This window comes from Falco biarmicus, chromosome 5 (genome assembly GCF_023638135.1).
Source record: "Falco biarmicus isolate bFalBia1 chromosome 5, bFalBia1.pri, whole genome shotgun sequence".
Taxonomy (NCBI): domain Eukaryota; kingdom Metazoa; phylum Chordata; class Aves; order Falconiformes; family Falconidae; genus Falco; species Falco biarmicus.
This window is the reverse complement of record NC_079292.1, coordinates 9,238,651-9,263,859: the sequence shown is the minus strand read 5'-3', so window position 1 is coordinate 9,263,859 and position 25,209 is coordinate 9,238,651. Positions and strand designations below refer to the sequence as shown.

Below are 25,209 nucleotides of genomic sequence, written 5' to 3'. Positions count from 1 at the left end.
GATATGAAATTGTCATGGAAATTACCGTTTCCCAAAGCTATTCCTTTAGGGCCTAAAAATATTGAGTAGTGCCATGTTGAAGTATAATGTAATTTTTATAATATACAACAACATTTTAAGACTATGTAAGAGAAATAAGCCATGAACAACGCTGACAGTGCTGCCCAGAATCACCATTTCACTTGCCCTGGGTCTTTCTGAATTTATTTTGGCACTGGTCTTTATGACTCCAAGTAGTTCTTTTTATGTCTTTAGTATGTAGATTACTAGCCTGGGAAGACACTTACCTTTCCTGTACTGCTTTGCAATCCAAATGAACTGCTACCTCTGCAGCTTTCAGAAGTCATTTAAATTCGTTTCACAAGCAGGTGAAGCAGTTCAGAGGCAGCCTATAATGCAGATTTTCTTTAAGGCCACATTCTAGCTGTGTTAGGTGTGGAGCCTTGTTAGTATGGGAGCTAGCTGGTAAGCACTCTCCTACCCTAGTCCCTGTGAAGGGCCTTGACTTTTTGGTTTTAATTCAAATTCACGTAGTCATCTTCACACAGAATGCTTATAACCTACTTTAATTAGTACTTTTCTCAGCAGGCTTAGAAAGATTAGACTCTTTATTTTTTGAAGGTGGCAGACAGTGGGATCTATTTCTTCAAGCATTCTAATAAACTGAGAGTTTTATTTACTTAGTCTATTTTTTCAAAGTCATCTTAAAAGTGCATAAAGGCTTTGTTAGGCTGGATTTACAATTACTTGTACAATTATTGTATTATTGTTCTTAATATGGAAATCACAAGCAAAATTCCCTGGGTCTGAGTTCTCTACCACTCTGGCAGAAACAAGTAAGGAATACCCTCTGGTAGCCTGCACAAAATGGCCCAACTATTTCTAGATCTAGTTAGAAATCGGTACTAATCTATTTCTGTAGAAGAGATAGGCAAGCCAGCAACAGGTAAGGGGAGGGGGGGAAAAAAAAAAAAAAAAAAAAAAAAGGCCTCTGGAGCCTTTGAACATTTTGTAAAACAGGGTAAAAATTGGTCATAACCTTTTAGTACCTACATTTCAGAACTTTCTTCCAGTTCTTGAATAGTTATAGCAAAACTGTAATGAGCTTTTACTTGCCTTGACTTCGCAAGCAGGGTGGGGGGAAAAATAAAGCATGCTCAGCAGGGAAGTTTTGAACGCTCAGGAGAAGAGAGCTAATTTAACTGCAAGATGGTCTTAGAAGAGGCTGTCCTTGAGATCAAAGTCCACATCAAGTTCAATACTAGCAAAGGTGACGAAAATTAAAACCTGTCAATCAGACACACTGTAAAGTACTGCTGGATGGGAACTGTTTGGTAAAACTATTTTTTGACAGAAAATGCCAATCTGTTTAAAGAAAAGGGGGGAGGGGAGGGAAGCAGAGGACCAAAGAGAAACTAGTAGGAAATACAGGCTTCTCAAAGAATTTCAGGGAAGTCCACGTTGACTAGTCAGGTACTGTTTCTCATAGTTGGAATCGTGCAGTTGCAGCAGAAGAGGCAACTGCCCCTGGCTGTGGCAGTCCAGGGACGATACAGCTGAGGGTGATTTTGGCTGAGGAATGCTGCCCACATCTGCATTACCTGTCACCCCTGAGCATATGGAGAGCTTCCAACCGAGAGGGGGGAGGGCAGGAAGAGACTGCAACACCTTCAGTCATCCCAGCCAGAGCTGAGAGCTTATTTCCAGGCACTCTTCTTCCTCCTCTCCCGCTCTGTCTGCCTCCTTTTATGCACGTACACAACCTGTTGCAACCCAAAAGCCAGGAAACAAAGCCTCCTCCCTCATGAGCCTTGTGTCTATCTTTGCGTGGGGCAGCGATACGTCCCTGTGTTTTGGGATGAAGGTCAAGATTATTTACTAAAGATAGTTTATTCCTGGTCAGTACCATACGTTGTATTTTCTACCTTGTATTATTCTCAGTGACTCTTATTAGTGAAAACATTACTATTTTAGAAAAATGTGGGTAGAGAACATTAACATGGTTTTTGCATGTCTACCACATGAATGTTGTCCAGGTGGATTATATTTCCATAACAGAAAAGAAATGTTCTGGCCCACAAGACACATTCTGGCACAAAAAAGTAGTCTGGTAGCTGAGAATAAAAAGCAGGATTTGCTGGGATCCAGTGGTCCTAGCATCCTAAGAACTCAGGAGAACAGGGAAGACTGGTGAGTGCTTCTTGTACTCTCCAGTATTTACAGTGGCAAGGATACAGGGTGGTTTAGTTCCTTTTCTGTGCTGTTGTGAAGATGTGTGCATCTCTCTCTTCCCCCCACATGTGCTTTCAACCTGTCCGTGTGGAAAGGATCCTCTTCTAGACATCCACATCAGTGCACGTGAGTAGGCCAGTGGGCTTACTCATGCTAAATGCATGATCCCAAATGCCCACTGTATTAATGAATGTGGTCTTATAGGCATAAAATGGCATAGGTGCACCAGAGCTACCTGCACTGTGTGGATTTTCATCGGTGGGATCGTGGGGCTGCATAAGCTTCAGAAGCATCCTGTGCTATTGCTGTTGGTGCAAGTTGGAATTTAGTTTCCCAAACCTTTTTGCAGTTGGGCTATGTGGGGGAAGGGTGTCTCCTTCCTAACTCCTTTATTAAAGCTGCTGCTTTCAATATGTACACATGACACACAGGAATATATCTTTCTTGACAAAAACCCATTTCACTCAGTTTGCCTTTTAGCTTTCACATTTGAAGATATAACTTGAAAGTGCCTTGGCATAGATTGACATAAAAGACAATGAGACATGAAAAGCAATCAGGTAAATAAGAAAATTCTTATTTACTAATTTTTACAGTGCCTATTGTCATGGCAGCTTAGCAAGGGATTAGAAAGATTTAAATGTAAATTAGATCTGTCATTCTCAAAACTAAAATGAGTTAGTTATTCAGAACTGGGGGAAGGGGGGCGGGGAAGGAAAAGAAAAGGCAAAAGAGCCTTCTATGTTACCTTTAAAAGCTTGAGATACGAGTCCTGGAAGGCACTGAGTGCAAGCCACGGTGTAGGAGGCCTCCGGGGAAACAGCTGTGCTGCCCATCGCAGGATTTCTTTAGCCTGCACAGAGGAGCACAAGTCAGAGACAGCATTGCATATGCAAATGTGCCAGAACAGGAAAAATCACAACTGCAGGAGTGGGGTGCTGTGTCCAAACCAAAAGCTCTGCAGAGACAGCAACAGCACAGCTGCTCTGCAGAACCCAGCGTGCGACTGAGACCTGCCAGGTCGATCCATGTGGGCTCTTAGGCTTAGGAGGTGCAGTGCAGAACTACCCCACGCAGGCACCAGCTCAGGCCCTACAAGTAATCCAGACAAATGAAAAATGTTCTGTGTCTAATAAATACGCTGCAGTTTCCCATCCTTTACCACTTTCAAGATTCAGGCTGGTGTCTCTACATTTCATTGTACTGTACAGGTAAACTGCTTTATTTGGAGGTAAGAGGAAACTCTTCTTCGGGCTCCATTACGTGATACAGACATACCCACAGAGCAGCCAGGTGTCACAGTGGGCAGTGGGAGGTTTCAGAGTGACTTGAACTGCTGTGGTACAACAGAGGGCTCTGGTGCACGAAGGAGATACTTCCACCTGGAAGGTTTATGCACACATAGCAAGGAGAATACTCTCTCAGGTTAAACAACAGTACGTGCCCAAGCACCCTGGTTCTGTTATATGTTTAATCTACATCCTGGGGCAAGACATGGGGGTGCACAGATTTCCATGTCTCTTCCCCAGTGCCCTGGTTTCTACAGTAGGGAAACCTGCTGACAAAGGCCAGAATAAGATCATGTGAATTCAGGTCAGATCTGTGACACGGATGCTCAGAGAGTAAGGTTTGAGGTTGTCCATAGCACATGCTTGTTGATCAGATCTCATGCAGACCTCAGTCCTAGGAAAAGTAAGGTTTACAGCTTCACTAGCACCTAAAGTGCCTCCTTCCAGCAAAAGCGAACACAGCTGATGGTTGTGTAGATGGCCCACCTCTCTGGGTAGCTGAACCTTGTACCAGTTGCGGGGTCTGGATGGAATTAAGCCATAGTTCTCCAAAGAGCAGTTTGAATTCTCTAGGCTGGAGCTGACAAAATACTGTGGAAAATACCTAGAAAATCTTGACTAAAGAGAAAGAAGTGGTAAATTGTGACAAATGCACATGAGAAAGTCATGTCTAAATGGGGAAAGCAAATCCCAGATGCTCACAGGGCATGCCAAACACACACGGTGCTAACCATAACTGCCCGTGCACCCTGAGCTCCTGTAGCTCACCTGCAAGGGATACAGCCCTGCTTGTGTCTGGCTGCAGGTGAGGGCAATGTACACAAACGTCAAGAATCCTGGGAGTGAGTTAGGGGAATCAGCACCATATCGTGAAGGGTTAAAGGAAACGAGTGTCCTTGGGGATGTAAATTGGAGGACAGGCTCTGTCCCATGGATGTGGTGGGCGAGCATACTATATAGAGTAGGTCCTTCTGCTTAGGGGACCTGGAGATTAAGATGGGCACTTTGGAGATACAAAGGTTAGAGGTGGGGGTGTCCCGAGCTGTGCTGGAATAGAGAAAGGGATAAAGGGCTTAGGAGAACAGGCTATAGTGTGTGCAGGGTGGGATCTGACATGAGTGACGGGCTCAGAGGACAGCTGCTGAGGAACAGGTTACAGGTGCCTTAATGCCTTGCTCTGCTGAGGTGAAGCGTCAGGGAAGCAGGATTCATCTCAGTGGAATCAGACTGGCAGGAAAGCAGGGGATGTGTGGAGAGAAGGGAAGGGGGATAACACATCCTCAGCTCAGCCCCCTGCATCCCTTCACTCCACTGGGTGCCCTTAGCCTTGCAACCCCTTCTGCCAAAAGCAGTGTTGAGTTCTGTCACTGATTAACAATGGGATCAACCTCTCCATGCTTCGTTCTTGGGGCAGCAGAGTTCAGGTTTTGCCTACACTGCTTAGAAGCTTTAGGTCACCTCTGCCTTTGCACATTACACACCTTTTTTTTTTTTTTTTTTTTTTTATTGGTAGCATTCAATGATATAAACTGGGTGGTATTAGCATATCTTTACCAGGTTCTCTTCCCATCTTGGAAGACCTCCTGTCTTGTTAGCTGCCAGCTGTGGCTTTTCTGGTTTTTTCACCCTCTCCTGCTGCCCCACAGCCAGCAGAAACACCTTCCAATTTGTGTTATATCAAAGTGAAATCAGGAGCCACACAACAGCCATACTCTTATGATTTGGAGAAGCATAGAAACATTTAGCACCAGCTTATTGGGTTGAATCTAGCCCCTTCAGTAGCAACTGGGAATTGTGTCTGCTGATGGGCTGGCAGCTGTGGGGTGTGACACTGGTGGCTCTCCAGTTGCTAATGGACAGATGTCCACATCATAAAAACACAAACAAAATTAATGCTTGTGCTGGCAGCCTCAGCAGGGGACACATTCAGTGGGCAGTGAAGCTGTTTTAATGCTGAGCAGTGCCCACAGAGAAGTCTGAGAGTACTGGAGTGAATAATTTGCAGACCACCCCCCTGTTGGGCTTGTTCTGGGTATGGGAACCTTCTGTACCATTGACTGCAAGTCTTGTTTTGAAAGAAGTAGTTCCATGATAGAAGCCAGAGGGGATACTGCTGGACATCTGAGACAAACTAGTAGGTTAATGAGGTGTGAAGGACAGTTTGGTCATAGTTCTCTGCACCTCTTCTTTTTTTCCTCTGTTTTCCCATACCTCTGCAGACCCAATTTACGTATCTCCTCAGGCTCCTTAACTTCATTCTATCCCACACCATCACTTCCACCAAGCATAGTAATGCTTCTTTCAAATGCTGAGAATTACTTCACTTATTTAATACTGCAGCCAGCAAAAGCTGGCTTACTCTGGAAGGAAATTCCTGTTTGACTAGGGAAGTTAATGCTAGACTACAAAATGAGTGATGAAGACATCGTCGGATGGGATTCTGGCTGTAAGAGTCCTGTGGAGTAGAACCTGTACCATAAAGATGCAATGTAACAGGAGAGAAAACCACTGCTACAGGTGAAGTAGAAAAGCCTTGTAACCTGTAGCTTGGGCTGAAACAGCAATGGCTTTTGCTGCCACAAGTCTCTCAACAGTAATTTGACCTGTATAGTCTAATTACTGTTTATCTTGTTTTCCTTGTTCTGAACATAAAGCTGGCTCCATATTTTCCATGAAGAAGGATAGTATTTTCTTTTACAAAAATAGCAGGTGGAAAAATTCAACCTAGATAAACCCAAATTTTTCCATTAACATTTAAAATTCCAAAGCTTTATTTTAGTTTTTTTTTAAAGACTTTTGCCAATCAACATTGTTTGAAAATTCTTACATAAGAGTAACATACACTAGCCTATTACTGAGGAATGATTGTGTGAGAATAAGTATTTTGAAAAATTCTATTCCATCTTCTTTCTTTGTCATAGCAATCTGCTTTATTTTTCCTCAGAATTTTAGAATAGTTTTATAAACTATTATTTTTAAAGATTTTTTCTAAATTCTTATTCAAAATAAGTGTTTAAAATCATTGTTATACAGCTGACTTTAAAAGATAACTGAATATTTTTATTATCTTGTCATTTTCGTGATTTATCATTACACACATTTAAGAAAGATATGCTACAGAATACTAAAAACTTAGTAAAAACATTACACAAAGAAAACATGATGCATGACATTTAAAATGACAAAAATGTTTCAATATTGAAATGAAAGTCTTGAGACTAAAATCAATTCCAAAGACAAAATTGTTTTTATGCTGAGGGAGAAAAGAAACAGTTTTTAAATTGCTGTATTGCAAGTATAACAGAGAGTCCACAGCTCAAAACGGCTCTAACCTGTGGCACCACCTGCCATCCCATAGCTGTGGGAAGCCCCCAACCCAGAGCGCTGTTGAGCATAATCAGAGCTAGGAGTTTAATGACAGCAGAGGGTTGTTTAATTGTCTTTATGTGGGTGTTAACATACCCTACACCAGCATCTGCTAAGGATGCTCCAGTGGTCCTGCTCGAATGTCTGCCAGAGCAGTAAGAGGGCCAAACGTGGTGCTCAGTTCAGTGATCGCCAAGCGTAGCAAGCTCGCCAGTGGAGGATCTCCTCCTGTGACCTTTTTTCCTGCCCGGTGTGGGTGCACCGCCTGGGGGTACTCTACGCTCTCACAACACTGAATGCAGTTTTGCTCCCCTCTACACTGTTTCCGCATAGCCATGAAAAAAAACTTTCACCTTCATTGGTCAAACAACCGCTGCATTCAAAGCAGAGTTAAGTCCAACTATAAAACGCTTACTTTAGGAAAAAAGAACTCTTTCCAAGCATTTGTTCAGTAGACTATAAAACATGGTGTAACACCTCTGACAGGTAATGTGTTGTTGTACTGCTTACTGCAATCAGCTGTGACAGGAGACACCTTTAATCAACTACCCCATAATTATGCTAAGGTTTTCACCAGATGACAAATCCCAATTGGCTGGGCCAGAGCCCTGCCTTTCCAGACAAGGCTAATTATTTTGTCCATTCACCTGTTCATTCACTCTAGCAAGCCCTGACCTGTGGAATCATGTAGGTGAGTATTTACTGCTCATTTTTAACGTTGCTTGAACTTTGGCTATTTTGAAATTTAAATCTCAGGGAGGGAAGGTAAATTTTGGTAGGACTTTCCTGACAGATACTCAGGAATCAGGAGGTGTAACAATCACTATGATGAGCTGTGTGATACTATCACCTGTTTCTCTCTCAGTGTGTTTTAACTTTTTTTTTTCCTCAATGCGATTCATTGAACGATTACACACACAAAAGATTACTTATAAATGCCAAGTATATAGCTGCCATTGTATTGAGTAAAATCTATGTCTCCATACCAAAAAACCTGCTAAAACAAATCTTAGTTTAAATAACCTAAAAAGTTGGAAACAAGTGTTGTTTGTCTAGGCAATTTTTCTTGGGGGGTGGGAGTACGTTTTGTTTACAAGTAAGAGTAGGCTAATACAGATACTTTTTTTTTAGATTTAGGAGTCTACTGGAATGAATTCATGCTTGGGGAAGTTTAATAAGAAGTTACTTGTCCCTAGTGAATGCTTCTAGTCAGAGGTGAGGGGAAAGACACCTGAATGTTTTCAGCCTTTCAACTCGGGTAAATGACATGTTGCAGTGTAATAGTTATTGTTTTATATGGAGCCACAGATTGGCAAGGCAATTCACAAAACATGCCGGGCAGGAGGTCCGAGTCAGAGGTGCCGAAGGACAGCCAAGCACGTGCTGGGCAGCGTGGGCACAGGTGCGGGCTGGCGCAGGCCTCCACCGAAGCCGCCAGGGAGGGTGCGGAGGCGGTGGGCGGTGGGCAGCGGGAGCCAGGCCCAAACGCCACTGCTGTCCCAGCCCCAGCTCTCGTGGCAAGCGGTCCCAACTCGCTCCCTCGACGCACCAGTGTTAAAGGTCTCTTCTCCTTAAAACCAGTAGACCTCGTTGTGTCTCTCAACTTCACTGTTCGGTCAAAGTTTGTGGGGGTTATTTCGGTTGGAAGAAGACAGCAAGTGAGGAGGTCGGGTACCGCACCAGCTTTGCCCCCCTTGCAGTGGCAGGTCCAAACGAACAGAAATCGCTCCTTGCTGGGAGCTTGCAAGCCTCTGCTTTCACCTCCCTCCCTGTAAATCCTTTTCCTTAGGCTTTCTCCAAGGGTTATGCTAATGTGCTTGCTCAGGCAGGTCCAACTGCGCTCCTTTTCTTCTTTTCAGTTGAAACTGTTAATTCTCTGCATAACCGTTTCCCCAAACGGTACTCGATAATGCAAATGCCTCCCTTATAAATCACCAGTGTTCTGCATAGCTTTGTACTCACCTTTGTTTGGAGACTTTGGCATCTGCTTACCCATCTCTCTCGCTTATCTCAAGGGATGGGTGGCAATTACGCTGGCTCCTCAGTATTAGTAGGCTTATCAGAATAACAAAAGACTATGAGGATTGTGAAGAAACAGCGGGTGAAAAGGGACACAGCAGGAAAGAGAAATTATTCTTGAGAGAAGGTTCATTTCTTTATTGCAGTTTCGTATTTTCCTCAGATTCTATTTATTTATATACAATCATGTGGGAGAAAGGAATATGGAATGAATCACAGTCCCATGAGAGGAAGTTTAAAAACAGAGAGCATTCAGGTATAGCACAAGAGAACTTCAAACTGCATACTGTGAAGACGGATGTTAATATAGAAACTGGCAGTGAGGTTAATAATACATATTTATTTCCAAGGATAATTCCCTCTGGGGAACCCCCGCCACCACCACCACCTCTGCGTACTGTTGCTCCAGCTATGAAGTGTTCTACAGAAAACCCAAGAACAATTTCATCCACGCAGGCTGGGTTTACTCCAGGGGTGTATCTGCTCTCCTACTTTTAAAAGGGAACACCACTATTATCTTTCTTGAAAGATCCCATTTTTTTAAAAAAAAAAAAAAAAAAAAAAAAGAGGACGTAATTTTGTGACTGAAACAGTTTCACAGTTTCACATTTAGAACTGGCTGCTGTGTCAATTTTAATACGCCATTACTTCCAAGGATTAAGCAGAAGCCTGTTCTGTCTCTTCCACAGACATTGTCCGGAGCAGTCTCTCCTCTTCCAAAGGCACAGCTACTTTTGTACAGTGTAGATAATTTTTTCATATTAATCCCTAGACTAGAGTAATGATTTACTGGGGGGAAAAATATATTTTTAACACGGATGTGAAATGCCATCTGCTTTGTGCAAAAATGTATTGCAGTTATTTCTGTGCTGCATGAAGACTTAGGAGGAAAGAATATTGCATATTTTCACGTTCAGTTCAGACTTCTGGTTTTCAAAATAATATTCCTATGGCAGACTATAATTCAGCATGTTTATTACCAGTGTAGCATAATCCTCCATGTTATGGGCTCCCTTTGATACTGTCTATACACCTGTAGGTATAACCTGTCCTGTTTGGAAGAGCTCACTGAGAAGATCTAGTAAACTGCTTAAGGAAGCCTGCTCTTGTACTGCAACACCAAGTGCACAGTGATCTGCACTACAGCTCTTCGTAAAAATTTCTGTCCAAAAAAGTTTTAAAAGATACTGTAATACAAGATACTGCTGCAAAAACCAGGACACTGGGTGTCTTACGTGCAATTTCAAAGCATTATCTTAATTAAACTATTCAAAGATTATTTAATTTACTCAGTTGATGTCCCCCGCAGGGGTTGAACCAGATGACCTTTAAAGGTCCCTCCCAACCCAAACCATTCTATTATTCTATGAAAATTTCACCTACAACTTTGTCAAGTAGTCAGAAGGAAGAACAGGTTGAATATACAAGGTTAGGTTATTTGGGTGGGTGGGTTTTTTTTGAAGGCTTCCAATTAGAATTATGCAAGACAGTTCAGTGTAATACAGTGAAAAATATTTGACTAAAAACAAACGAAAGAAAACCACTAGTTGTTTTTAAAATGTGGGCTGTGATTTGCCCTATATTCTGCATTACGTTAGTAGTAGTGTAGTATAGAAATGTGATCCAAATATATCTCAGGTTGATCTGTGCTTTAATTAGCTGTATACTAATCGATAGTAGTGTTAGATATATGATTATATTTTTTTAATATTATATCGACTAGCAATGCATATTTCTTGCTATAGAGGATGTGTTTGGACTTGTTTTGCCATAAAACATTACAGATTCAGCAGACAGTGAACATTTTGCAGAGTAACCATAGTGAGATGGAATACTCTGCAAAGTGACACATGATGGACTTTTTATCTTGTCCCTGATTCCTCTGCAATGGGCTTGTTACAGAATCTGAGTTCTGCCAAGCCTAATTATATAGTAAAGGACATTTTCCAAATAATCTTGGAAATGTGTTGAGACAGTTTATTTGGCTAACCTGATACAAACAAGATAGAATATCAATAAACAGGCTGTCAGGATATTATTTTTTTTTTAATAAAATTGTGAATTTGAACATGCAAAAGAAAGAAAAAAGAATGAAGAGGATAGTTTTTCCTAACAGTTGAAATTAGTCATGGAACACTGAAGTAATAATTGTAAGACTATAAAAAAATAATTGGGATGTATTAGTAAAAACATATAGCGGACTCACTTTTAAATAATTAAACAGTAGTTTGACTAAATCTTTTGTATGCATATTTTTAAGGGGGGCTGTCCACAACCTGGATTCTTAGCTGTTGACTTTTACATCACTGGTGTGTTCTCGTTTCTTCCACAGGCAACAGTCAGGAATGCCAGCACAGAAAGTTGTTTGGAGGTTTTCTCAGCTTCAGGTCCTCATGCACTCATTGCCCTGTACTCGGAAACAGAACTCAAGAATGGGAGTAAGCAATGATGAAAGAGATAGTTTGGCAGTTCTTGATAAGGACGTGCACAGCACTGGGGTGTAGTTTGACAGGCATTTCTTAAATCAGACGCGCTGGCTAAACTAGCCAGTTTTGCTGGTTCGTATACTTAGTCATAAAAAAGCCCTTCCTTTCTTTTCTTTTGGCTGAGGTATTTTTTAACCTGAACAATTAATTATGCGGCTTCATAAACAGTTGCCCTAGCCCAACTGAGAGATTATACTGAAGTGAGGGTGGAGTTTTAGAAACCACTGCCAAAATAAGCGCTTACCAAATTCTGACTTTACAGACAAGTGCAGCTTAATGCATTCATAACAACGAGACTACATCCTACTATGCAAAGACTTTCCTTCACACTCTAATGTTTGATCAGGTTAAACTTGTCATCAGCTGTGCAGCATAGATGGTTCACACTTCCAGAGGTGGACCTTCTTTCTCAGGCGATTCCTATTCCTCACAAGCATTAATGTTATTGTCACAACACCCACGTGTTTGGGTTGAATATCATTGCCTTCTCTTTTAGAAATGCCAAAATGACCCAAGTGGGGAATTCATTATACCTACAAGTTTATTCTTCCTTTTCTTCTATGGCTGTTTCATGACTCTGACACCTGTTCGTAATGAGCAAATAATGTCTAGCCCAGGACATGCACCTCTAAAAAGAACAAAAGAGTTTAAATCCTCTCTAAGTTCAAGTTCCAGCAGCAATACTGTTCCCTTCATCCAGAATAAGGACCCCTCCAGAACAGAATAGAACAGAATGGGGCCATCTCCTCACAACAGCACCACCCGGGGCACACAAGGACAGGGAAAGAGGGATGTCAGACATTAAATATTTTTCCGCTGATCCATGAAAAATACAGCTCTTTGCTAGCAGTGCAGGCTTTTTTGATCTTATTCAGAGAAACTAAGTCTATGGACTCCATCAATATCACTGGTACCTTTGTGGTTTTTTTTTTTAAAAAAAAAGCTTTGGATTCTGTGTCAGGTTCCAAGCTTAAGTATGTTAACACTTAATTAAATATGTCCGTAGTCTGTTCCTCTGTTCCTTAGGAGCCTATTCTATTTCTCCTGAGGACTTAATCAGGAGAAATCTCTTCAGAGATTTCAGAGATAATCTCTTCAGAGAAGCTGAAGTTGAGTCTTTAGACGTCTTTCACAACTTTATATTTTCATAACCCTTAGATAAAGGAAGAGAAAAAGCAATTTATCCCAATAACTTATAAAGTTACACTGCCTAGTACCATATTTTCTCTGTAACGCTGGAGTTATTTTTATACTAAGACAGCTAGCTTTTATATGAAAATGAAAGAACAGGGACTCAATCCTCAATATTCCAGTTACATCTGCATATTTGACCCCATATCTTATAACACAGTGTTACAGGGATTTAAAGACTTAAATGTAAATATTTAAAGAGCTGGATTCTTCTGCCCCATCAAAAAAAGCCGTTCCACATGCAAACTGCTGTATCCATGTTTTCCTCAGCAGAGGGAAAAGACCAACCAATTCTCACATTGGTATTTTCTGTTATTATTTTATGTCATTAATTAATAGGCAGTAACCCACGCACTGTTTGCAGTGCAAGAAACAGTTAATAAACACTTGAAAACTTTCATCTATAATTAAAAATGATAACTATATCAGTGATCTCAGGCTTAGAAGTATTCTGACATGCTGTGTTCAACCAGATAGCACAGCTCAGTAACACTCATCTTCTCCCTTAGAAGTCATGAAGAGCACTCCTGCTTTCTCAGTGTTCAAACTAAAACAGGGAAAGTGTGAGGATTTTATGGACTGCTGCTTGAAATTTGAGAAGTGTGGTTAAGACTATTAACAGAAGAATGTCAGATATTAATTGTGCTTATTGGCTTAAGTTTATTTTTAATGTTAGCAGACCTGACTTGACTAAGCAATGTCTAATTATTTCAAGGCTTAACGTGGACTCTCATGTATAATTTTCATTAAAACCCCAAAGCTGCATTCTTCTAACATTTAGTGGCATTTCTTGAATATAAGCCAAACAGCATAATCAGTTATTTTTTATGGGATACATCATCCAGTTGTGGTGCATAACATTTGTGTGAAGTCCAAGGGTATGTATAGTACTCCTCTCACTTTTATTTTCTGTCTTTGGCCAAGTGGGGCATTTTTTTTTTTCAGGGTCACATGACGTGGCCCAGATCTACGACTGTAGCTACCAAAATACAGGAGCATGCTTGTGTTTTCAATTGTATGTTTCTCCAGTCCAGTTTATGCTGTGAAAAATGATGAAATAATTAAACCAAGAAAATTCATATGATTTCCTCTAATACTTGTGTCAAATTTGGGAAATGCAAATGCCAAATTTGGGAATATCTAAAGCAGAAGCTATTTCCCTAGACTAAGGATGTTTAGATCCATCAGCATGTACTTCTAGTCAGGCAGCCCCAGAGCAATTAGTGTTAATATATTGTAAAGATATTGACTTTTTGACAAAGACAAGGGCAGCTTTATGACTCAGCTCACTTAGACCGATATTCAAGGAGACTGGAAAGAGTAACATTTATCACAGCTGTCATCGTTAGGCTGGGTCAAAGGCAATCCTTTTCACTGGAAGCTATCACATAAAATAATCTATTAACCTATACTCGGCAGAGTACATTACAGCAAGATTTGGAGGAGAACTATTTCTCAACAAGTTAAATCAAACTTTGCAAGATTAGCCAACAGTAAATGAGTTCTAGCTAAACCAGTAAATACATTATTTGAAACAAAGCTTTCCTCTCTTCCTCTACATCAAATCAGCCTATTACTGAAATCCAATTATAAGAAAAGCTTTGAGGAACAAAGTATAAAATTTATGTCCTGTAGTTTTCTGACTTCAACGGGGGCAAGAAACCTTTCATAACCAGAACCAGAGGCATGGTAAAAGCTGAGCTACTCCTACCACTCCTTTCTCAGGTGCTGTTACTTTGTTATGACAATCCAATCACATAAAGGATCACTGTCCTGGCAAATGCTGGTATACCTCAGTTTTTTATGTGTGATAATTTTATTTCATTTTAACAAGCTGGCTGTGCATAAGCAGAAAATATGTCCCCCCAGCATCTCTGTATGGAATTCTTTTTCGTTTGTTCTGGAAGTCTCATTCTGTACTATCTCAGGAAATGTCACTTTCGATAACATAGGAGCCAGCAAGGGGTGGTGCTCTGTTTGACTTTGTAGTTACAAACAGGAGGTGAAGGCTGGGGGCAGTCTTGGCTTGCAGTGACTATGAGGTGATGGAGTTCAGAATCCTGAAAAGAGAGAACAAGGCAAATGGCAAGATCACAACCACTGACTTCAGGAGAGAACACTTTGATGTCTTCAGGCACCACCTTGGAAGAATCCCATGGGAGAGAGCCCTGGAGAGAAGAAGGGTCCAAGAGCCGGTTGATTTTCAAGAATCACCTTTTCCAAGCTTGAAAACAGTCCATCTCCACATGCAGGAAATCAAGCAAAGGCAAGAGGAGCTCCTGACAAAACTCAGACATGAAAAGGAAGCACATATGAGGTGGAAGCAGGGACAAGTGAACCATGAGGAATACAGAGACACTGTCTGAGGTGTAAGGATGGTGTTAAGAAACCCAAAGCCCACTTGGAGCTGAATCTGGCAAAAGATGTGAAAGGCAAGATGAAGGGCTTCTACAGGTCTGTCAGCAGCAGCAGATGAGGGAAAATGGGGGCCCAGTGCTGAATAAGACAGGCAGAAGATTCAGTCGTAAAGGACAAGGAAGAGGCAGAGGTACTCAATGGCTTTTCCACCTCTGTCTTTACTGGAAAGACTGGCCTTTTGTGATCCCAGGCCCCCGTGGGAAAGACTGGAGGAAGGCAGGCTTACCTTCAGTGGAGGAGGGTGGCTTTTTCCTCCTGTCACCTCTGGGCATCTCAGTTGGGGGAAGTGTATGAAGCCCTGTTTTCCACAGGTATCATCAAACAGATGCCATGCAAATGAGGTATTGCTCTTGGAGCAATTTAAATGAACAGAGCCATACTGTCTTTCCTGGTGACTGGATCTATGATCTAAGTCTTCTTGGCAGAGTTTCGTTAGTTACCAGCAGCTGTGGAATGAGGAAATATCTGTATGGATGTTTGAACTTCAGTCCATCCGCTGCTTTTGTACCAAGAACTTATTTGCCTCCTGTGATTGATAAGGTTTTCATAAGATAAAGTGAAACAGACAGTTGAAGACTAGGTGAGGCAATCCAAAACCGAATTGTGAGAACTGCTGCTTATTAATCATCCCATGAGACCAAAAGAGCTTGATCATGAAAGAGGATCGAACTTTTTTTTTTAATTAATATGAAAGCAGTAAGTAGTCATCGTATATACGTCTTGATCCTAGGGTCTTGCCTATCTGTGATTTTGCTTTTCCTTTACAGCTCTTAGGCTTTCTGACTGGTAGTTTAGTCTTCAAACCACTGGTTTCCATTTCTTCCAAAATGTTGATAAGACTTGTCTGCTGAAGAAAGAATGAAAAGCTTTCCTGTAAAGGAGAGAAAAACCCCCAAAACTTAAGCACACAAAGATTGTGCAGAGCTGCATTTGAGCAGAGCTCAGCTATTTGTGAAAAGACACAGAGAACCCTTTGCTGGTACGTGTATAGCACTGTGGACACTCAGTGTGGCACAAAAGCCATTTGTATTATGTTGGGGGAAAGAGGATGGCAGGGCCAAAATCCTAGCTGAACGTTTGTGCTGGTCTGTGGAAGAGGTGTTGATGACATTGTAGTTCCTTTAAGTTCCTTGACATACGGTCAGAAATTGGGTTCTACAGACTTGGGCTCAGCACGACTGATAAGACAGAGGTTCTGTCACGGCTGGCAGGAGGAAGCTGTTGCAGTCCTAGCTCTGCTGTACACTGTACCTCACCACCTATGTTACATTTTACTTCCTTACTTGCCTTTCATATACCTGCAGATGAGTTCTGAAGAGATGTCTGATACTGTACGGGTGTACTTTCTGTTCTTTCTACTTGCACTTCCTATGCCAGGACTATAGCTTCTGTTTTGAAAAAAATAATCCTTCTTTCTCTGCTGCCAAGCCCTCTTCCAAGAACCCTTGCTATTGGTACTTGTTTGCCAGTCTTTCAGCTGTGCATGCCTGTGTCTTTGAATAGCTGGTTTCATTCACATGTGCAACAATTTGATGGATGGAGCTGTTTTGCCATTTTATTGAAACAAATTACAAATATAATCATGCAGCCAGAGGGATGATAAAAAAAACGTACATGGATGATAATTGCAACCTGTTGTCTGTATGCACTGTTGGGGGAAGACAGATCTATGATTCTGTGCCCATACAGCTTATAAATTTTACACTAAGTAGTCACAGAAAAGACAGACAGAGGGAGAGAGAGATAATTCAAGGTGTAAGGACCACAGATCTGCGGTTTCCATTCCTAGCTGAATCCAGCAAATGCAAACCAAAATCCTGTTTGCTTTTTTTTTAATCTGTCCGAAGAGACTTTACAATGCCAGCCACCCTGTGGCCCACTTCATGGTGACTCCTATATTTCCATGCACACTCTTATACTTCTTAGATATTCTACAGCCTTATCATGAGGCCTCTGTGGAATGTGGCAGATCCAGGTTTGAACCATTTCAATATCAGGAGGAAAGTGGATTCAGGTGAGTTACTGCACAGAGGAACGATTTAGCTACTGGGCTACTATGTAAAAGTTGACCGCACCATGACTACCCCCACTACCGTTACGTTCTTGAATAAAAATAGTGAGACTGCTCGCTGTGGGTATATGGACGACTTCAGCTTTCCTAATGAATTACACCCCTGGGCAGACTCGGACTTGGGGTCACTTAGTCTGTTGATGGACTCAAGCAACATGCAGATGGCCACATACCATGATGATACGCAGCTTCTGAGCCTGTTTAAAAGAGCTTTACAATATTTCAGATACCTCACTGAGTTAAATGAGTGCACGTGGATTGCTTTCTTGCATGTGCACAACAATTTAAGTTCCAGTTTTGTGTATTCTTTTATCTTCTTTTAAGTGCTCTGTCAAATTAATGAGTTAACACCTAGAACTTTATTTTGAGATAGGTGAGAAATATTACATATACATGACTGTTGACTAAGAGAAGACATTGTGAGACTGCTCACGTTTACAGATATCAGTCACTGGCACAATCAGGACTACTACTGAGAATACTCATTCTGATCTATGACTCACTGGATACTATTCCACGGTCAGTTTTATATCTATTTTATATATATATATATATATATATTTATACAATTTTATATATGTAGAGTTTATTTCCTCTGTGATTGCACATTGTACTTTTCCTTCAAAGGGGAATTTTTTCAAAGTTACAATATATTCAAAATCACAAATGGTATTTGTTTCATGGTCAGAAACGAAATTAAATATTTATCATCTTTATCTACATTTGTCTCTTTTTCTGCATTAGGTCTCAGAAGCTGTTGAAAAGTTTCCTGCTGCCTGAACTGACAATAGAGCCTCATATAAAGGACACCCCTGTTTTACACCTACGGAATATTGCTTAATAGGTATTAATCTGAAGAAATATATTGTATTGTAAAGCTTTTGACAGACTACCAACCTTCTGAACACCCAGAGAGCATTTCATTTTTGCCTGATCAGAAGCACCTGATGTTACTGCATACACTGCAATGGAAACTCTAAGACAAATACAAAGTTTTGGTATCTGTGTTACTTGTACATATCCTATAGCATCCGGTATGGTGTTTGCCACTTTTCTAGTTTCTTGCTGCTCATCTCTGAACATAAGAGCTCGCCCACTTCTTTCTAATTCACCTTTCCTTTCTATCTGGAATGCTCCTACAGAACTTTGTACTGAAAAGACTGGAGTGCAGCTGGACATGAAATTTTTTTCTCTTATTGGAAGCACACTGAAGACATCCATTGGGCAAAACATCACTCTTTTCTATCCAGACAGGCTTGGCTACTATCCTTACAAAAATGAAGTCACAGGAGAGGCATTCAATGGAGGACTCCCTCAACTCTCACTGCTGGAGAATCATTTAAAAAAAGCCAAAGAGGACATCCAGTTCTATATTCCTTCAGATGAACAGTTTGGATTGGCTGTCATTGACTGGGAAAACTGGAGACCTGTATGGATAAGGAACTGGGGATCAAAGGACATTTATAGACAGGAATCCATTGAACTGGTTCAGCAGAGAGACCTCAGTCTATCAGAAGCTGAAGCCAGGACTATAGCTAAAATGGAATTTGAAGCTGCAGCAAAATCAATTATGTTGGAATCTTTAAAGCTGGGCATAGAAATGAAGCCAAATCGTCTGTGGGGATATTACCTTTATCCAGACTGTTATAATTATGATTACAAACAAAATCCACATAATTATACAGGAACCTGTTTAGATATTGAAATAGAAAGAAATAATGAGCTTAATTGGTTATGGGAGAAAAGCACAGCACTTTATCCATCTGTCTATCTGGAGACAGCCTTAAGATCTTCCAGAAATGCCCAGCTCTTTGTTCGCAACAGAGTTCAAGAAGCCATTAGAATTTCGTATGTCTCTAATTCTACTCATCCCCTTCCAGTTTTTGTATATACACGTCCAGTATTCACGGATGTCTGTGAGGAATATCTCTCCCAGGTGAGTGGAGCTAAACCTTAAATATTTAAAACTTAAGTGGAAAGAAATTACCAGGTGACGGTTGTTTATCAGATATGCTAACCTCTATTAAAAAAAAATAAAAGTGTGTAGATTTTATATAAAAAATTAAATTAATCCATCAAAGAAATGTGATCAAATGGAACACTAAGAAGTCTACTTTCAAACCTTCCTCATGATACTTATCAAATAATGTTTTTAGCAGTCCTCACATGTAGCAGATATTACAAAGCTAGGACACATTGACTACATTGTCAGAGGAAAGAAATATGAGTAACTTCTTCAAAAGAGAGTCAGTAAAACTGGGCTGGCCTAATGTTTGCTTTTTAGGTTATCAGAAACCTTTTTTTAGGTTGTAAGAAAAAAAACCCCAATAATAAAGGACTCTTTCTTTTCATTAAAAAAAGGGTTTAAAAGCTAGTGAGAATATTCTGTCCTTAGTCGTACTCAAGTAGCTTTCTAAATGGTATTTCAGCATCTCATGGGTTAGTCAAGGTTAGGATCCGATTAAGGTCTAATCATCATCTTGCAGTTCTGGCTGCACTATTCCCTTCACATTTTTATATACACCCATGCTATCAGAGATACCACCAATCTGGGGAATCTCTTCCTGATCACCCAGATCATGGGGAAGTTAGAGGTTGTGATCCTTGTGACTGCATTGCATCTGCTGTCCTCTCACAGTCTGGACAGAGCATCACCAAGCATTGCCCTCAGATCCATGGATACCTTCAGGGAGCAAGGGGTGCTGCCAGGGTCCCTGCTGGCTTCCTAGTTAATAATTTAAATCTTGTAATCCTTACGTTCTTCCTTTTCATGTGTTGTGCCCCAGAGTAAGTTGTTTTTTCCTTGTTCTTCTACCCATAGTCCTCTCACATCCCAGATGGGCTTTAAGATTTTATTAGGGCTGGGCTAATAGCTGACGCTAAAAGGAGAACTGAACAGAAACAAATTTCCCAAACCAATCTCTGTAAAAGGCCAGAGCCATTCTCTGGAGAAAATAAGATTCCTGTTGGTTAAAGCTCTTTCTCTTGCTACTTTTCTGTTTTAGCACTTTCTGGTAACTGAAATGAAGTTGTTTTTTTTTAAAAAAAAGCTGGCTTCCCAGCCTCTGCTTCAGCATTACTGAAACCAGTTACTACCAACTCTGAGCAGCCAGAAGGCAATGCAGCAAAATATAACTTAAAATGGTTGGAGGAGTGTATGTCATATGCCTAATCACTGGCTCAGCTTTACAGCCTTGTTTTTCTAACCAGATGATATATATAAATTGGATATAGTTGGCAACATTTTCTGGCATAACCTGCGCAACCCAGTCCCAGAATAAAATAGTGTAATTGAGAGCGCTGTGTTTGCATCATGTGTAATTGCTTGCTGCCTTCAAAGTAGTTACTTTGGATATGTAATGTACTATATGCATTATAATTTTTGCCCTTATGTTATAGCTTACTTACCTTAGTATGATTCTTTGCACATTTCCCCTCAGGATGACTTAGTAAATACCATCGGAGAATCTGCTGCACTGGGTGCTTCTGGAATTGTGATCTGGGGTGATATGAATTTAACACAGAATAAGGTATGCCAGATTAATTATTACATGATGTTTTTAAAGAGCAAGAAAATGTAAAGGATATAAAGCATTATGATTACTTACATCAAATCTTCTAACTTAAAAATGATGATTCCATATTGCCAGCAGTCTTCTCTAGTCAAAAAACATGCACATTTGAGGCTTATGAAGACTTTAATTGATTACACAGAATTAGAGTTCAATCTTTCAAAGTATTGTTGTTGGCTCTGAGTAACTGGACAAGCTACCATGACTACTGCAGGCAAGTTAGCACTTGTTAATTCAAGGAAAGAATTCCTGTATCTTCATTACATTCCAGTCATGAGGTACAGAAAAAAATTACTTGTGCTTGCCCAGAACAATTTTTAAAAGACCCTTCTGCTTTTTAAAGTGGTGCACTTAGCAGTAATATTTAAAGCACTTGGAGGAGTCAATCTGTGAAATTTCAGCTCCAGCCTGTTCTGTGTGTGGTACTTAGACCTTTCTTACAAAGAAATTAATCAGAGGAGGAAAAAAAAATCCATTTTGTTTTAGGAAGCTCACATACATAGTTTGAGAAACACTGTTACAATGACGTTCAAATAAATCTTTCAAACTAGCTCATTCATACCCAGGCAAGCTAGATATAATAAACTACGATGGGAAGACTCTTCTGAAGTCTTCTAAGAGCAAAGAACTGAAAGTCCTCTGCACTTCTGGGCCTCCTGTCACAGAAAGCATAGCCAAATAAACCTCCACAGCTGTAAGGGTCAAATTTCCCAAAGGATCCTACTTCGGCTGTTTTGTATGTGCCTGCCTTTGAGAAAGGGTATCAGTTGCACCTGAAGCTTTTTTGCCCATTACGCCAAACACCAGAACATAGATGAGCAACAACTTTCATTGCTTGAATTTTGAGATTCATGAGAGCAAACAGAACTTTCCACAGCCCGATCAGACTATATATTTGTGTACTGCTTGCACCTTTTTTTTTAATTTATTTTTTACATCTATCACAGTCAGTAGCTTTTCAGCAATGAAATATTACTGTGAGCCTCACTTCTGCAAGAGCTACACCAAGCAAAATTTCTAGGCAGGTTTTTAATATATACCTAAGAGAAAAACAGAAGAGATACATAGACCTCAGATTCACGGAAATTATCTCCATAGGTGTAAATATTTCTGTATGTGGTATTAGGCAAATGCCCTAAGGAGACACAGCACAAGAAACAAAGAAAGAGTTCCCAAAGCCTTTGGTTATTAAACTGTGCCAAGCTAACACAGAATATATGCCAACTTCATCATCAATTAGAACGACTAGTCCTCTTAGCACACTTTAAATTTGCCCATCATTCCAAAATGCTTTCCATTTAAAAATGCCATGAAAGCTCCCTGCTCTTGCAGCCTAGCTATTCAGATCAGGGGAAAACTGAAGAGTTACAGAGACGATTGGATAGAAAAATTATTTGTTCAGACTGAAGAAGTGAGAGTTTTTTTCCAAGATCCCTTCAATCCGATCAAGACATAAAAAAGAACTTTGACCTTTCACGTAACTTCTTTAAATGCATCTGATTCAAAATGCTGCATGAAATATACAGATAAAATGAAAGCTTAAAGTTGTCTGCTTTCTGATATAAGTCCTTTCTGTAGCATCTCCAGCAACTACCCAATAAACATTTGCTTTGAACTATATAGCAACTTCTCAAATAAACTTGCTTCCAACAACCAGTTATAACTATTATAAAAACCTCAGGAGAAACATTAATGGATATCCACTACGGTACTGGTGTTAGAGTGACAGCATTTTAATGGTTTCAATGCTAAAATGTGCAGATATGATGTTCTTTTCACAGAACACCTGTAGAACTCTGGATAACTACCTTAGGAGGACTTTGACCCCGTACCTCATCAATGTCACGATGGCGGCCAGAATCTGTAGCCAAGTGTTATGCCAAGACTCTGGTGCTTGTGCACGGAAAAAATGGAATTCCAATGACTATCTTCACTTGAACCCTGACAATGTTGTCATTCAAATGATGAAGGATGGAAAATACACTCTAGAAGGGCAACCGTCATTTCAGGATCTGCAAACATTCATTGAAAAATTTGATTGCCACTGTTACGCAGGGCACAGTTGTGAACCTAGAGCTGATATAAATGACATCCATTACCTCCATGCTTGCATTTCGGAAGATATTTGCATTCAGATATCCTTAAATTCATTTTCTAATATAGAAATCTCTGAAGAAAAGATCCTGTCTAACAGAACTGCATTTTCATTTACCTCTCAGAGTAAGGTGACATTATCTACGCATCCTGAAATAGAAGAATTCCGATCTACCTTTGGAAATAATATACTCAATATAACAACTGCAGAATATGACACTGTCACAGCTGCCACTAGATATGATTTAGAAGGAAATGATACTCGTACTTTCAGTAGTTCTTCATCCTATAAGATAAGGATGTTTAGTCAGGTTTTTTTAATTCCAATTTTGATAACCTTAATATAAATTACCCACAACAGTGAGAATAATCTTTTTCCTGGCTGTATTTGAAATTCTAAAGGTTTTATTTACAAAGAAAAATCATTCCTCAAAGGCATATGGTCTTATCTGTATCAGGTAACCTTTTCTATTCCATAGGTGACACTTCAGCATGAATGTATCTCTTCAGTTTAGTTTTACAAACTACTATTTGTGACAAAGATATACAAGTCTGTATATAGTGATTATACCATATGAAAGGATAATCCAGAATAAGGAACATTTTTTTTATGGTTTACATTTTTAAAAGTTATATTTGAAAAAAAATAAAATATTGATAATGCCATTTTGTATACTTCAAGTTAAGCCAGTTAAATACAACTCAACCTGGACTTCACTGAGTCTCAGCAGTCAACAGGTTTGGTGGTCTATTCAGGAATTAATTTAATTTCGTATGAAAATTAGCTCTTAAAAATATTTGGCTTAACTTTAGATCTGTGGGACTTTGAAGCATAGAATTTATCTAAGCAATGTACTGTTTCTCCACTTTTCACAGTATCTGCAGGGACACTGTGGTTTTTCTTTTCATTAAATATATTCACAACTCTGCAAAAGGTTCTAACTTTAATTTAAATCTTGACTTCAAATATTACAACTTCATTATTTAAAACTTGAGCTGTAGTGGTTTATGCTTCTTTTTTTTTCTTCACTACTTCTCCCAAGCCTTCCCCCTTACTTCACACATCCCCTCCCTGGCCTTCACTTGTTTTGTCTGGCCAATACTCACAACTCATCTGATCTGCCTTTGCTCTACTGGCACTGGCCACCAGTTCTAGTGTCTCTGTCCAGCGAGCCATAGCAGCTGGATAAAGCTGGCCATGCCATTTGAACAAAAGCCTGTGAATGTGGGACTTTCTCTATTCCTGACTATTTCCTGAGCAGTCTTTTTGGTGGACACCAGTTTGTTCCTTAGCAAAATCCAGCAGTGGAGGCTGTAGGATGATTGGCACTGGGGACTTGGGACTCCCTTTCTTCACTTCCAGTGCCTATGATCCCCAGTCTCAGGACCACCTGGTTGATCCAGTCTGTTGACAGAACTAAGACTATCTGCTTAATGTTATTCCATTGCCAAAAGCAGTGTGAAAGTAGCAGATACCTCAGAAGAAAACTACTCCCAGTATCGTATCGTGAGTCTAGTTACAATTTACGTGTAGTCAGTTTAAGCATTTAGAAGCACTTAACTGCAGCAATAACCTTTTCAAATTATACTATCAGATGCTTAATAGACAGCTGGACTTCTGATGGGTGAAGAGTGGCTGCTGGCATGGATACATTAGAAAGTCTCCCTAGAGCTAGGCATGAGCTGCATAAACATATCACCACCCCCCACAGACACAACCTGCCTCACTAATAGAAATACCTGGGATTTCAATAGTTATCCCTTTATTTGTGAAAAGTTCATACCTTAGTCTAGCAGAAAACACATATCCATTGCCTTTGAGTTTTCAGGTTGTCAGTATAACAGACATGCAGAAAAATAGATGAAGCCTTTAGACTTGGAGAAATATTTTTTTATTTATTGGAGAAAAGTCTTATGGCTTTTGGGCAGCAAGTTATGAAGAGGAAAGGACAATTTTCTCATTACAGTTATGGTGTTGAGTCCACAAGTCAAAGCTATTTCTGCCATTAATGTTCCAAGTAGAATCATGAATAAAAAAATATAGATGTAGCAGACTACCTGGCACAAAAGAAGCTAGTTGGTTTAGACCACCTCTGCAAAACCACATTTTTTTCACTGCAGCTTTGATATTGGTTATTTGATCTTGGGTAATCATAATTCCTGTACTTGCAGTCCCTCCCTTTCACACTCCAGTCATAATAACTACCAAACTGGAAATATCACTGCTAATGCCTTAGCATATGTTGTATGACTTATATGAAAATCTATTTTTTCCGCAGAATGCTTTAACACGGCTAAAATTTTGCATTGGCACACAGAGTTCTAGTTCAAAGGCCGCACTGCTTTGTTAAGTGGCGAAGTTTCCTGCGGTTAGGCTTTTTTGTATCTGATCTGTAGCACTTTGTGATAAAAGAGCCTGCAGGTTCACAAAATCTGCAAGTCTTGCTTCAAATATTTTTGATTGTCAGCCA

General features: G+C 40.1%; 1 protein-coding gene across 1 annotated transcript; it reads left to right on the top strand.

Annotated features, from left to right (window-relative positions):
• The first annotated feature begins 17,662 nt into the window (after window positions 1-17,662).
• Window positions 17,663-23,130, top strand: SPAM1 (sperm adhesion molecule 1). The gene is given in 3 exon segments (XM_056339508.1): window positions 17,663-19,008; window positions 20,513-20,602; window positions 22,426-23,130. Coding segments are annotated over 3 exon segments (1,764 nt in total). The 5' UTR covers window positions 17,663-18,039.
• Window positions 23,131-25,209: the final 2,079 nt, after the last annotated feature.